Source organism: Mytilus galloprovincialis, chromosome 2 (assembly GCF_965363235.1).
Source record: "Mytilus galloprovincialis chromosome 2, xbMytGall1.hap1.1, whole genome shotgun sequence".
Taxonomy (NCBI): Eukaryota; Metazoa; Mollusca; class Bivalvia; order Mytilida; family Mytilidae; genus Mytilus; species Mytilus galloprovincialis.
In genome coordinates this window covers 6,097,009-6,112,905 of record NC_134839.1, presented here as the reverse complement: position 1 = coordinate 6,112,905, position 15,897 = coordinate 6,097,009, and the positions used below count along the sequence as shown (strand labels likewise).

At 32.5% G+C, this 15,897-nt stretch overlaps 1 protein-coding gene across 4 annotated transcripts in view; it reads left to right on the top strand.

Moving 5' to 3' along the window:
• The window catches only part of LOC143062745 (GTPase-activating Rap/Ran-GAP domain-like protein 3), a 126,286-nt gene that overhangs the window by 49,433 nt on the left and 60,956 nt on the right, over positions 1-15,897 (top strand). For all 4 annotated transcript variants that reach the window (XM_076234510.1, XM_076234512.1, XM_076234513.1 and 1 more), the window contains exon 2: positions 11,140-11,209. In XM_076234510.1, coding sequence (XP_076090625.1) covers positions 11,140-11,209 — 70 coding nt within the window. The remainder of the gene's footprint in view (positions 1-11,139; positions 11,210-15,897) is intronic.

The following is a 15,897-nucleotide window of genomic DNA, read 5'->3' as shown; positions in this document are numbered from 1 at the left end:
ATCTTTTGTTTATATTGATTTTTAACTAATTAAAAGATAAATTTTTGCAGTTCCAATTTTGGGGAAAACTTTTGATTTCATATTATTTTCAATTATTACGGGCTTTTTTTTTAAATTTCAAAAACTAACTGCTATTTCAATATCTAATACTTATTACTCTCTTTATTGTAATATTATCAAAAACTGTTTGCACAACAAAGATGTGAAAAACGATATAATATACAAATGTACATGGGTATACGTATTTCCAATTAAATCTAAGTTTAAAAAAAATAACTTGTGTTTTGGGGTAACGTTCCCCACCTTCCTTGTGTGTAAGCCTCAAATTAATTACCCATAGCTTTTTGTTGGCATTTCTGGCATTACTCAAGGTAAAACAGTTCAGCAAAATAAATCTCTACCTACCCTATCTAGCCCAATGAAAAATACATCAACAAAAATATTTTTGTTTGGCCTAATGCCTGGTTCTCTGCGGTTTCCTTGGCCATCTTCGTTTGTTACTGTCTTTTTGAGAAAAGGAACCTCTTCATCATGACTAAACTGACACATACAAAACAATAAATGCGCCAAGATTACGCAATAGAGAAGCAGAAACTGATTTTTGTCGTAAAATTATTATGTAGAGAACCCGCCAAAAATTAGGAAAAGCATTCTAAATATTCCTTCATGTTTTCGTAGCTGACACACCAAAATGTTCTCTAACAGAAAAAAGATGTTTTAATTTTTTTTTCCATGTTTATCAAATGGAATCTTTATCATTAAATACTTTTATATGATTTAATCCCTTTCGATAGCAAACCCCTTTCATAAAAGCAAAAAGACAATTTTATACTTAAAAGCTTTCAGTAACCAAATGAAACAGCAGTTTTATTTGAACAACATAACAATTACGATAAATTGCCCCGTCAGGTCTATTTCTTACAATATAGTGTTTGTGTTATCTAATGATAGTTATTGTGTTTGGTCGTTACCTAGAAAAAAACCCAGATCGAACGAGAATAATCATAAAATAACAACTAGGCAGGAAATACGCTTCTGGGATTTGAAATATCACATAAAGTGTGAAATACCACAATGCTTGCTTGGTGAAACTAATTCTCAGTGAACATTTTTTTGCATGACTTTATTCTAAAGGAAAGCTTATTCGATTTTTTTTAGGCCAGGGGAGATGGGAAGGGTGATTTGGGAATGAAATTGTTCCGATAAAAACTGAAAAAAATAAATTACACGTCATCAGGACCGGTTTTCTGTTTTACACGTCATCAGGCTCAAGGTCGAATGTTTGAAAGACAAGGACATATAAGAACTGAAAAAATTGAATGTATCATTCTTTTCATCTTATTATGCCCCCGCCGTAATGTTGGAGGCATTAAAAAAGCTGTACCCTTGTCCGTCTGTACGTACGTACGTCCGTACGTTCCAAAATTTGTTCCCGTTCTCTAACTTTGGTTTATTACCACAAAACAGATCAAGTTTGAATTTGAGGGGTTTCACTTTAACCGTTCTATAGTTATGCCCATTTACAAATGAAAAAAAAAATGATGAATTTTTAGTTTTCTTTTAGTTTTCGTTCCCTTACTTTAGTTTGCCTGGACCAAATGTAATGAAACATAAATGCAATGCTAATTACCACAAAATACAGATCAGGTTTGAATTTTTGTGGCGTTACTTTTACCGTTCTAGAGTAATTCACCTTTACAAATGGAAAAAAAAAACGCTGATGTATTTGTTTCTGTTCTCTGGCTTAAGTTTGCCTCAATTAAATGATATGAATCTTATAATCAATGCTTATTACCACAAAAATCAGACCAAGTTCACATTTGGGTAGGGTCACTTTTTCATTTCTTGAGTTATATTCCTTTATAACGTTATGTGTAAGCGGGGGCATCATTTGTGACCAATGGACACATTCCCCATTTATTTATCCTCGAGTATTTAATTGTCTGTTCATTTGTAATTGCTTCATAATTATCTGCTTATATTTTATTATCTTTTATAAGTATTGGTCTCAGTCGATATGTTGTCATTGGAACGTACGAACTGAGAAAATATATTCAACACATATGGTGTATAGAGTTCAGGAAGGGTATTTTGGACAAGTACTAGTTCAGAAAAGGTTAAATTTCCTGAGCCGCTAATTTAAAAACAAAAACTATTCTCAATATAAAATAAAGAGATTTCGTAGGATTACCAATGAGACAACGATCCACCAGAGACCAAATGACGTAGATGTTAGCACCTATAGGTCACTGTACATACGACCTTCAACAATGAACAACACTCATATTGCAAATCAAGCTATAAAAGGATAAATATAACAAAACTTATATAAAAAACAGCGGTCTAACAAGTGTAAAAGAATTAATGATAAACGAAAATCAAATATGATATGTAGCAACAAACGATAACCACTTAATTACAGGATCTTGACTTGGGACATGCATATTCAGAGTGTGGCGAGGTTATACAAGTTAGCTCCTAACCCTTCCCTAACCTCGGACAGTGGTGCAACAACACAATGCAACAAACAAAATCATCATAATAAACAGTAACGGACGACAACCACATATTTACGGGCTACTAATATGGGACATGCACATAATGAATGTAGCAGGGTTAAAAGATTAATTTTACTAAATACACTCGCCATAATACCAACCAATGTAAATAAACGATATATAAATATATTTTTTTTTCAAAACATGTAGAACGCCGGCTGCCATTTAACTACAGCCCGTAACAGAGTAGTGATCGAATTCGCGTTTCTTTACCGTCAAAATAAGTTACGTTATCAACAAACTTATTTCAGAAGTGACATAATTTAATTTTCTTCATCGACAAAATATTTCATGTCCAACGTGTAAGTGTACATTGTTTAAGTCGAAGTTTTTTTAACACAGTAAAACATTTTTTATAATCAACCTCCGCATTGGCATTTTCATTTTAACGGTAAAGGATCAAATACGGGATCTCCGAAATATCTATCATTTGTTACGAGGAAATCATTATTCAATCAAACATTTGCTCAATGTAGATATTATATACTGCTTGCACTGTGAATATTTATGGGATTCAACACTGTAATAGTTTTTCTTTCGTCTGATACAAAATACCCCATATCTTTTCTTTTTCATACCTATCTGTTTATTATGTGCGCGGGATTATGTCAATCATACATTGTTGCAATACCAACATGCTTGTACTTTGTCACAGAAAAAACTGAAATAAATTTCCTTCAAATCGAAGTAAAAAATACAAATGTACCCTTTAACATTTGAAATGTTGAAGACAAAATTGCTCTATATCTTAAGTTATTGACGAATATTTGAAATTTAAACCTCTATAAGATGTGATGTACGGCATTTCATTTTATCATTGGTAATGATCCATATCTGACAGAGAAGAAATATTCATATTTCTCAGAAAGCTTTCATAAATATTGTTAGATACCACTAATCGTTCCAACAATCAAGACAACAGAGACAAACAGGGAAAAAAATATGAAAATGAAAAGATATGACTTAAGTGTTAGCATGTTCAGGGCGACGGCACTCAATTTACAAAAAAATAATTGATGTTTTAAGGAACTGTAGAGGTCTCCACAGGTTTTCAACAAGGGTAGAATTCAAAACCTTGAATATGAAAGCCTCAAAATCCATGATGCTTTTTACTGTGCGGTAGTTATATCTACAAAATCCAACCATGTACACGACATATAATACATGTATATTCATACATGTATATTTATATATTGGGAATTTATTTTTGTTTCCAAACAGAATTATAAGATTATGTATAAGTGCCTCCGTTCTCTGCACAATTGTAAATTGTCTTCCTAAAGACCAGCAAAAATAAATGGCACAAGTTCACGTAGTCATAAAAAAAGTCGTATAATTTACGTTATCGAACAAAAAATCAGAAAAACGGAATATTATATGTGAATGGTTAGGAAATTCGTTTCCCCTACATGTTTTAAAAGTCAAAGAAAAATGTTTTCCCTGATACAAACGTTTTAAGAACAAGCTTTGTATAACCTATAGACAAATTCGACTGGATATAAAGAAGTTAATATGTTTACTCTGATTTGAAATTATCTTTTAGAACTTTTTTTAGTAATTGAGAACCTATGTTGTTTCTGGGTAATAGGTGAAATATTGCATGATCCCTCAAAATGACAGCAAGCGCAGTTTTCCGGACGACATCTATTTGTACACTGCTAAAAACTGTCAGGTCCTGGCCATGGTATATTTTGGAGAAATTTTTACTAAAAAAAATATTCTCTGTGTGTGCCATTGCAAGAAATAGTTTTGCTCGTTATTTTGTCATATTAAAAAAAAATCTCAACAAAATTTTCCCGTTTAAACTGTACTAGAAAAAAGTTTGGCATGTGAAACGGACGAAGACATATTCTAACAGAAGTACAAATACCAGTCCTCCCTTTTGTGTATATATATGAGAAAACATTTCAAAGTTATTGATTGAATTCAAATCCATCACACATACGGTACACATTGTAGTCCGAAAAAATAAAGGACTTCATTCCTATCAAACACCTTTTTAATTGTTTACCAGTATATTTCTTTTAGTTTTGGGTAATTTGTAAAGGAAATAATGCTATCAAGACGTCCTTCCATAAATCTTTTTTTTCTGTTCTGACTTTGAAAAAATGGCTGCTTTTCGCCCAATCGAAATGGTGCATGGACATATTTTGTTTCATATTAGAAGTATTTTCAATATTATCGGTATTAAACTTGATTATCGACACATGAAAGTTTGTCAGCATTGTCAATCTTTTTAACGTTAAAGTACCAATAGTTCGGTCACTACTCAATTAAGTTTGTCGATAACGTAGCTAATTTTGACGGTAAAGAAACATCAATTCGATCACTTCTCTGTTACGGGCTGTATCTATGATTCCTGCTTTTTGTCAATTCATGTTTTCGTCTTACTATGTAAAACAAGAAGACCGCTGTTTATCTCAATCAAATACTTACACAAGATGCAACCACCATCTTTTCATGCAAGATTCAATGACCTTTTAAAAGCACCAATTGTGACGTTCACAATTTCATGATTGCTGCATTATAGAAATAAGATCAGGTAAATCCCTGTCACAATTTGAACAAATATGATAGTAATGGTATAAGTGAGTAAACAAATTAATACTGATTACATAAAACTTAGTACTAGTATATAAACTCAGGTTTGCAAACTTGCACAGAATTTTATATTATTTACCTATCCATTTGTTTTTCAAAAAGAGACAATATCTTATGTACATTTATGTAAGTAGAGAATGGCGTTGTGGACTGGAAAGTATGTGTATAAGTGCAAATCAATGTATAGACATTTTTAGATTCCAGTGGGCACACATTGAAACCACTACATATCAAAATTAATGCTCAATATTGTCCTTTTCCATTTCCAAAATACACGTTTGTGGTTAGCTTACTTGTGAATGTGTGACAATTCATGCCGTCTTTTTAATATTACAATTTGCACCTCTCATACACATGATTGTTTTCTACCAATGTTGTTATCAAATATTACATACGTAAGGACATAAGGCGTCAGGACAAGAATTGAAAATAAATTTAAATAAATCAGAAATGCTTGATGCAAAAGTCGAAATAGTAAGCTCTGCGATTTAAAGTACAATATAAGGAAGGAAATTTAATGTCAATCTCACGACAATACTTGAAGTATTGTTTCAAAATGTTCATGATGCTAAGGTAAGATATTTTGATTCATGTTACATGCTGTAGTGTCAGACAAACATTAAATGTGTATTTTTGTTTGTTTGTCCTTCTAGTATAAAGAAACCTCAAATCCCCTTTTCGGACGTTTTGAAGGCTTTACAGTCGAAAAATATTATTTCTTAAGATAACTGATTCGACCACAAGAGAATTCTGGAAATTGATCATTTTAAACAAATATCAAACATTTCGGTTCAATTTACCATTTTCTACATTTGAAAATGCCTGTACCAAGTCAGGGATATGACAGTTGTTGTCCATTTGTTTAATGTGTTTTATCGTTTGATTTTGCCGTTTGATTGGGGACTTTCCGTTTTGAATTTTCAACGGATTTCAGTATTTTTTGTGATATTATTTTTTTCGTACATTACGTATGAAAAATGTATGCAAATTAGTACAATCTTGATAATTTAACTGATACTGATCTATTATAACTTTTCATTGAGATTTGGGGGTGGATGGCAAAGTAAGGGATGAGGTGGTTGCTTGTGGGCGGGTGTTTAATTACGACCTCATCCTTGCTGAAGTGAGAACTGTGTGTCTTCGTTATTTAGATTCCACCTTGTTGTTACAGAAACATTATGAGGATCTACGTTGACAGTCAAAAGTTCAACAAACATCTACAGAAAGATATTATATAGAGTGTATTTCTTTCTAACCAAAATTTTGTTATTAGTTTGTTGTTGTTTTCTAAACGCTACAAAAGTAAAAACAAACACATCGCTTAATCAGTGTTTACTGACCCTGTTTGAACTTTCAATTATGCATGCACATGTTGTTGGTAAACAGACTTTTTACAAACGTAGAAACAAATACATCGTTTAATTAGGTTGAAGATAGAAACAAATGTACGTTTGTACTAACGAACGATAAACGACAAACTGTAGACGCAGTTTTAGCGAGTGCATAATTTGTCAAAGTTTATGTAAAGAAAGAAATGCAAAGAAAGAAATGCAATCATAGAGTGCATTTCTTTCTAACTAAAATTTCATAAACGTTGTGTGTCGTTTGTACGCTTCAAAAGTAGAAACAAAGAGTGCATTTTTTTTCTAACACAAACGATGCAAACGGCTAAGCGCGCACATGTTTTGATCATTTCGTTTAAACATACGTTTGCAAAGTTTGCATAAACTTTGACAGACCATGCAAACGATAAAAATGCGTCTGCAGTTTGTCGTTTGTCGTTTGTTAGTACAAACGCTACGTTTGTTTCTTACTTCAACCTGATTAATCGAAGTATTTGTTTCTACGTTTGTAAAAAGTCTGTTTACCAACAACATGTGAATGCCTTATTTAAAGTTCAAACAGGGTCAGTAAAGACTTATTAAACGATGTATTTGTTTCTACTTTTGTAGCGTTTAGAAAACAATAACAAACGCGACACAACATTTACAAAATTTGGGTTTAAAAGAAATGCGGCCATAGACATCGTTTAATCAGTGTTTACTGGCCCTATTTGAACTTTCAATAATGCATGCACATGTTGTTGGTAAACAGACATTTTTACAAACGTAGAAACAAATACATCATTTAATCAGGTTGAAGATAGAAACAAATGTAGCGTTGGTATTAACAAACGATGAACGACAAACTGTAGACGCATTTTTAGCGAGTGCTAAGTTTGTCAAAGTTTACGTAAACTTTGCAAACATATGTTAGAAACAAATGATCAAAACATGTGCGCGCTTAGCCGTTTGCATCATTTGTGTTAGAAAAAAAATACACTCTTAATAATGCATTTGGTATAATTCTTGATAAACATTCTAATATTTAGAAATTTATTCTGCACATAGTGTGTTGTCGATTAAAGCATTGAAATATGTGTTCAGTTTAATATCGGAAAATCTTTACTTATCCTGCAATCGGGTGTCCTACTATACAGATACAGCCCTACAGATATCGCTATGTTGTATCTGTATAATATACAGATATCGCTTTAAAGCTCCGCCCACTGCCGGACTGAGTATTGTTTGAACCTGTGTGACCTCAGAATGTGTATTTCAGTTGCATTCCATGACGATGACAAATCGACAAAACTTGAATGTGTATGATTGTGTAACAAAATCAACCATATCAATTTCAGCATGCATGTTTAGTGATTGTCAAGTCTGAAGCGTAGGACAACTCGTACACTTCTGTTTCAAATTTGACAATGTTTTTGTTATTTGTTTTTCCTGTTGAAATTAGTTGTTATGTTAAAATAGATATTCATTCACCTTGAGCGATTTATTATTGTTCTTTTTTGCGAACCCGTCTTCATTGTAATGTGTGATTTTGATATTACTACGCGGGCCTCAAGGGATTAAATATCGAAAATAAATGCTAAATATGTTAGTTTTTCTGTCTTTCAAAACACAAACAATATACGAAATTAATTGCAGGATAAAGACAATACCTGTTTAATGTTTTTGTACTCGGGTCGAAACAGGTGTAGTAGCTCGCTAAAAGCTCGCATACACCTTGTTTCCTAGCCTCGTATAAATACAGCTGATATTTAAAGACACTAAACAGTTATTGTCTATATTACAGGTAAAACCACGAGTTCTATCGACAGGTCATCTTAATTAAATTGGATTTCTTTGAAAATGAACTCGACAAGACCATAAATGAAACGGTCTCTAGAACGGGGAGATGTAAACACTAAATTAAACTTTCCATTGCAAAATTATCAAACTGTTTTTAGGAGAGGATGTAAAATTGTTTTCATCAGAATTTCACAATCAAGAAAACAGATGACAATACATAAACAAGACACCTGAAGATAGTAACATACAACTAGAGGCTCAAAAGAGCCTGTGTCGATCACCTTGGTTATGTCAATATTAAACAAAGGAAGCAGATAGGTTCATGACAAAATTGTGTTTTGGTGATGGTGATGTGTTTGTACATCTTACTTTACTAAACAATCTTGCTACTTACAATTATCTCTATCTATAATGAACTTGGCCCAGTAGTTTCAGTGGAAAATGTTAATAAAAATTTACAAATTTTATGAAAATTGTTAAAAATTGACTATTAAGGACAATAACTCCTTAGGGGGTCAATTGACTATTTCAGTCATGTTGACCTTTTTGTAAATCTTACTTTGCTGAACATTATTGTTGTTTACAGTTTATCTCTATCTATAATAATATTTAAGATAAAAACCAAAAGCAGCAAAATTGCCTTAAAATTACCGATTAAGGGGCAGCAACTCAACAACGGATAATCCGATTCATCTGAAAATTTCAGGGCAGATAAAAATTGACCTGATAAACAATTTTACCTCATGTCAGATTTGCTCTAAATGATATTTATTTTTGAGTTATAAGCCAAAAACTGCATTTTACCTCTTATGTTCTATTTGTAGCCGTGGCGGTCATCTTGATTTGATGGCCGGGTCACCGGACACAGTTTTAAACTAGATACCCCAAAGATGATTGTGGCCAAGTTTGGATTAATTTGGCCCTGTATTTTCAGAGGAGAAGATTTTTGTAAAAGATAGCTAAGATTTACGAAAAATGGTTAAAATAGACTATAAAGGGCAATAACTTCTAAAGGGGTCAACTGACCATTTCGGTCACGTTGCCTCCTTATTTGTAAATCTTACTTTGCTGAACATTATTTCTGTTTACAGTTTATCTCTATCAATAATAGTATTCAAGATAATAACCAAAAACAGCAAAATTTCCTTAATTTACCAATTCAGGGGCAGCAACCCAACAACGGGTTGTCTGATTCATCTGAAAATTTCAGGGCAGATAAATCTTGACCTGATAAACAATTTTACACCATGTCAGATTTGCTCTTAATGCTTTGGTTTTTGAGTTATAAACCAAAAACTGCATTTTATCCCTATGTTCTATTTTTAGCCATGGCGGCAATTTTGGTTGGTTGGCCGGGTCACTGTACACATTTTTTAATCTAGATATCCCAGTGATGAGTGTGGCCAAGTTTGGTTTAATTTGGCTCAATAGTTTCAGAGGAGAAGATTTTAGTAATAGTTAACGACGACGGACGACGGACGCAAATTGATGGGAAAAGCTCATTTGGCCCTTTGGGTCAGGTGAGCTAAAAATGTATTAAATCGTGTTTTGCTTGTTGTTGTTTGTATATCGTTTTCAGGCGTTAGTGTTCTGTGGCATTGTGATGTATTTTTGGTTACTCCTGTTAAAAAAAAATGTAAAACATACTGTACATAGATTTTTTGTAATACACGATATGTATATAGAATATAAGTTTATGTACTGCCACATAACACCGTATGTGAAATAAATAAAAAAAACTTCATAAAAGTACGCAACACCTATCGGTCGTCTACATTGTAATTTGGCAGCTGCGGTTATGAGTCAGACCCTTGTTGTACCAGGATCGATTAGAGATCTAGAACCATAGTACAAAAACATATCCCAAAACTATTATGTATTGATAATGAATGTGTAAACAAATAAGGCATAATATATACTTCCGGGAATCGTCGGAGTCACTTTTTGAAATAGAATCATATTCAAAACAGTGTGGCTGTGGCCATTGATTGACGACCTAAATTATTCCATTGACTGGGACAGATTAGGTGAACGTTTGTCTGTAACGACCACTGCTCACTACTTACTTTATTATAGAATTTAAACTGTGGGGTCACCAAAGGTTCCTAACGTCTTCAATAATAAAATAATTCGAAAAATTAATCAGGAATAACCTTTATGTTTTGATTGATATTATTGATATAAATCATAACATCGTGTTATTCCTGATTAATTTTTCGAATTAACTTACTTTAGGTGTTGAGAACCTTTGGTGATCCCACAGTTTAAGTGTCTTTAACAAGTACATAGTGAGCAGTGGTCGTTACAGACAAACGTTCACATAATCTGTCCCAGTCAATGGGATAATTTAGGTCGTCAATCAATGGCCACAGCCACACTGTTTTGAATATGATTCAAGACTATTACTGTAAAATTCGTTACTAATGTTTTTGTGATGATTTGATATAACTATGAAAAATTTACGAGTTGGCATTAAAACATTTTTTTACCAAACAACCCTATTTCATTTGATGCTTGCTTTTCAATGTAAAATGAATTATGATATAAAGTCTAAAACATAATATCAAATGTTCACTATCATCATTATAATCATACTCCATAAATATCGAAATATCCCAATTAATTTGTAATCTGATATATCGTGTAAATGAAGTGTATTTTATCTCGTTCACGATGACATACAGAAAAGTAAATCAAATTGTTGGTTGCATATAGATTTAACCTTGACTATCTTCCCAAGAAATATTAATCAATTGTGTAATTTAATTTGCATTAGGAACCAGAAAAAACATTTAGAACATTTAGGATGATTCATATTTCATATTTCATATTTCATTTCTCGTGTTTTTCTTTTACAGCTCTCCGGCCTCTGACCTTACCGGAAGACGTGATGTGTTCAGCAGACGACAATACGGTTCTGTAGAACAGGTAAATATGCCCTTTTGGTTATTTGATTAAGTTGGACTGCTTTCTCTGCTTGACGATTTCTCGACATTTCCTTTTATTCATATTCCTGACCTGTTTTCAAGATATCAAAATTTACTATGGGTACAAATTCAAACTTTTTTTTAAAGGTGTTAAGATTAAGATAAAATAGAATGAAATTCTAAACAGTGTGGCTGTGGCCATTGATTGACACATTAAATTCATCCATTGACTAGGAACGTTTGTATGTAACGACCACTGTTCACGACGTACCTACGATAGACATTTAAACTGTGGGGTCACCAAAGGTTTCTTAACGCCTTTAATTATAAAATAATTCGAAAAATTAATCAGGAATAACCTTTATGTTTTGATTTATATAATTGATATAAATCAAAACAGCATGTTATTTCTGATTAATTTTTCGAATTACTTTATTAAGGTGTGGAGAACCTTTGGTGACCCCATAGTTTAAGTGTCTTTAAAAAGTACATAGTGAGCAGTGGTCGTTACATACAAACGTTCACCTAAATTGTCCCAGTCAATGGATGAATTTAATGTGTCAATCAATGGCCACAGCCACACTGTTTTGAATTTCATTCTAGTTAACGACAACCGTCAAAATACATTCTATAACCGTAAAGTATAATCTATAATCAGATTTGTGAATGTTGTCACTCGTTAAATCTCAAGTCTGATTAATTATGTGAACAAGACCAAACTCCGATACAGATATCAGGTCAAAACTACAATTTTGTTTTCCTTCCTCCTTACTTACCCTAAATTATAATGTCCATCCTAACTTCTGATTTTCTACCAGGTGGCAGGAAACAAGCATATAACTATTTGGTTTCGCCTCATATTAGTTACATGCAAGGTCCGCAATACCACTCCACTGGTACTAAACATATAGACCAGTGTTGCGTAGTATTGAAAGGAACGGATATGAACTCTTCGTCTTGATATGATTAGATTGAAATAAAACTCGATGCAATTGGTCTCATTTGGAATAATATCACCTCTTCTCAATTTTACATAGGAATTAGACTGAGCAACACAACCCACCGACAGCCAGGGGTCTTATACAGGGCTTTGATAGGGGAAACCGATCTTGCTCCCCGTGTGGCATCCGTCCTTGTGCTCATTGTATTCTGTGATAACCTTTGTCTTTTCTAATTCATTGTAATGAATGCATACTTATCCACGACAAATAAAAAAGCTATAATCTGACTAACAGCAGTTCTTGTACTTAAATGTACTGAAATATACTGGACCATACTTAAAAGTTCACTTAGACATGATTGCTTATCTGCATTGAACAGTACTAGCATTGTACAGGTATGTCTTTACTGCATCTGATAAATATTAAACAAATGATAAACTTTGTTTTTGACAAAGACATAAAAAAAAAGATATTGCAAGTGCTGTTAAACTGAGGTCAAGGACGGTTTAAACTTGACAAAGATCACTTTGAGAACAATTCATACTCGGTTAAGTACTGTTGAGACTTATTCAACTGCGAATCTCCTAGAGTTGGGGTTTAGCTAGAACAGTTCTGAATATTTGTAATTTTATCTTCAATTTTATCAAAACAGTTAAGTATCCGTTAAGTCAATTGAATACAACGCGGACGTTCCCAAGCTGGTAGCTAGAGAACAGCTCAGTACATTCAAGTACAAACACTTATTCGAGTTTCATCAATTGGTTAATGAAATTTTAGTAATTTTGTAAAAAAAAAACAAGTCACTTTGCACGTATCTAATCAAATATGACATTCCTCTGTTGATTCATATGTACAATTACTACACTTACTTTCATATTCCTTTAAACTTACAGTTTACATACATTTATATTGTACTTTTCTCTCGAACACATTGCGTTGAAGTAAAGCAATTATTGACCATTTTTCTAATATAAACAAATTAGTCAAGTTGATATGATCTGTTTTATTGATGTAAATGAAGTTGAAGTGGTCCCTAGCAATTAAGGTCTCGACATTCTGTATATTTATATTACTGTAAGTAATTCATTAGACTGGATAATAGGTACGTGCTATCTGGAAATGGTCAGTAATACCACATTGAGAAATGACATTGTGGTATATTTGCAAATCAATTTCAGTTGGAACAAACAATCCAATATACAAAATTATAAGCCTTGTATCTTTGATGAGTTTTTTTACAACCGCCGGATCGATGCCACTGCTGGTTGAGATTTCGTTATCACCAACCAATTATAAAACACTGCTGTTTTGACATACATTATCAGTGATATGATAATATAAATAAAGCAACTGTTGACACGTATATCAATTATATGGTCATTTTTATAAATTTCCTGCTATAAAACTCTGAATTTTTCGACAAACTAAGGATTTTCCTATCCCAGGAATAGATTAAGTTTGCCGTATTTGGCACTACTTTTTGACATTTTGGGTCCTCAATGTTCTTCAACTTTGTACTTGTTTGGCTTTATAACTATTTTGATCTGAGCGTCACTGATGAGTCTTATATTAGACGAAACGCGCGTCTGGCATTATAAATTTAAAGCCTGGTACCTATGATAACTATAGTGAAATAAGTACCGCTTCTACTTTCCATGTACAATTTTAATGCCTTGATTAGTGATGATATTATAATCCTGGTCCCTTTGATAACTATTTACAAAGTTTAGAGTAACTCGACAAAACGTAAAAATCTTCTACCCATTTGTTGGTACCAAATGCTCTTCAACTTCCTTCTTTATTCTGCCTATCATATTGTTTTTATTTGAGTGTCACCAATGAGTCTTAATAAACGAAACGCGCATAGTAGTATACCTTCATGAACCTGGTGAACATATACGGTCATATACTCTAATGTTAAGGAGGTTTCGATTACTGAAATATCTACACAAGTTATCACCTTTGTCAGTTAAATTCCGAAAGGCAACGTTCACTACAGTGCGGCATGCATGCAAACGACACAGTGGTGTTGACATCGGCACAGTGAAATCGACATCGACAGTGTTAAGTTGACATCATTGATCTTAAAATTTAATTTTCCTTCTGGTAACCTTTCAGCTACCACCGGTGCATTGCAATAATGCAGTTCCGGCAAATTTTATAGTCTTTAGTTATTGTTTTGTTAACCTGTTTGTATTTTCGTGAAAATACAATTGTTAGTTAACTGTTATTATCGTTATAAATATGCACTCTTTGGTTGTACTTATATACAAAACCACTTATGATCACATTATCATTATATACATACAGAAAAACAATTACATAATCGTATTTGAACTAATATATATATGCATATGGTTATCAACTGCATTTTATGTGTGAACGTTATTGCTATCGGAAGTTTTTTTAAGGTTATAATACTTAATAATGATTTACTTATCTGTTTTGCCTTATAAGAAATTGAATTTGAAACCCTTATCATATTATTGAAACCATTTTTATTTTTTGCTGAAAATATGTTTTCACTAGTTCTTTACGTAGAGTATTTAGATAACGACAAGCCCTTTATATAAAATATCGATAATTCTTTGCTTTCTATATACATGATATAATTGCTATCAAAATGATTTTCTCCATATATCCTATGGTTTGTCATAAATATACTCAATTTCGCATACTTCGCTAACTCCATTTGTTTTGTAATGAACTTTTCTTGTTTCAATTTCAAAACAGCTACAACGAATCGGAAATTCTTCTTGCGAGGAACAGGAAGTTAATAATGTATCATTTTACTTATATGTCAGAGGAAAGATTATTGACAGGAAGCTATACGATTTTTTTTTTTTTTTTTTATTTTTTAGTCTTAAATAACTATAGATTGAGTAAATCAAAGCAAGAACAAAAGCTAAATGAGATCTAAATTTCGATTCATTAATCTGGAATTATACTTAAAAGTGAAAGCCATCTTATATAATATGCGATTTGAAAAAAGGGTTTGCGACAGTTAGGCAACAGTCAAACGAAGCAAAGAAAAAATCTAAAAAATCATCGGAACTGACATTTGTTTACGAAATAATTTATGCAAGCTATACTTTAGTGTAGTTTTAACATGGGTAGGCATTATATTCGTTATTATTTATGCCTGAGCAATAGTGAGGGCTAAAATAACACGAGTATAATGTATAATGCATACCCATGTTAAAACTACAATAAAGTATAGCTTGCATCAATTATTTCGATTCTGATTAGGACAATTAAGTAATTTCTATGTCCGATGTGTATAAGGGTAAAGTTGTGTAGGCTCTTCCATGAACCTCTCTTTTTTTTGTAAAGAAGCAAACGGCTGGCACTGTGAGTTTGCAGAGGGAGGAGTTTTTGAACAGCCAGCATGAACGGTTGTCGTATCTAGGTCCAATATGTCAATTTTGGAATGCAACACATTACAGTCGTAATAAATGAATTAGTAACAACATGTGCATCATTTAAGAGTTGGGAAGTATTTGAAGTTAATGAAATTTAATAGATGCATGCCAATTTGATAAAATTCATTATTCTGTAGTAGTCAATATACGCATGTGCAAAACAAATTATTGGATTTAGAGCAAGGGGTTATTCATAAAGCGAAAGAAGCACGTCATATTAGAATTTATTCTAATAAATGAACAAACAATCTAAACTTATGTAAACAGGTATGAACACTTATAGTTCTACAACATGCGATACTTTTAGTTTGCCATAGCACAAGGTC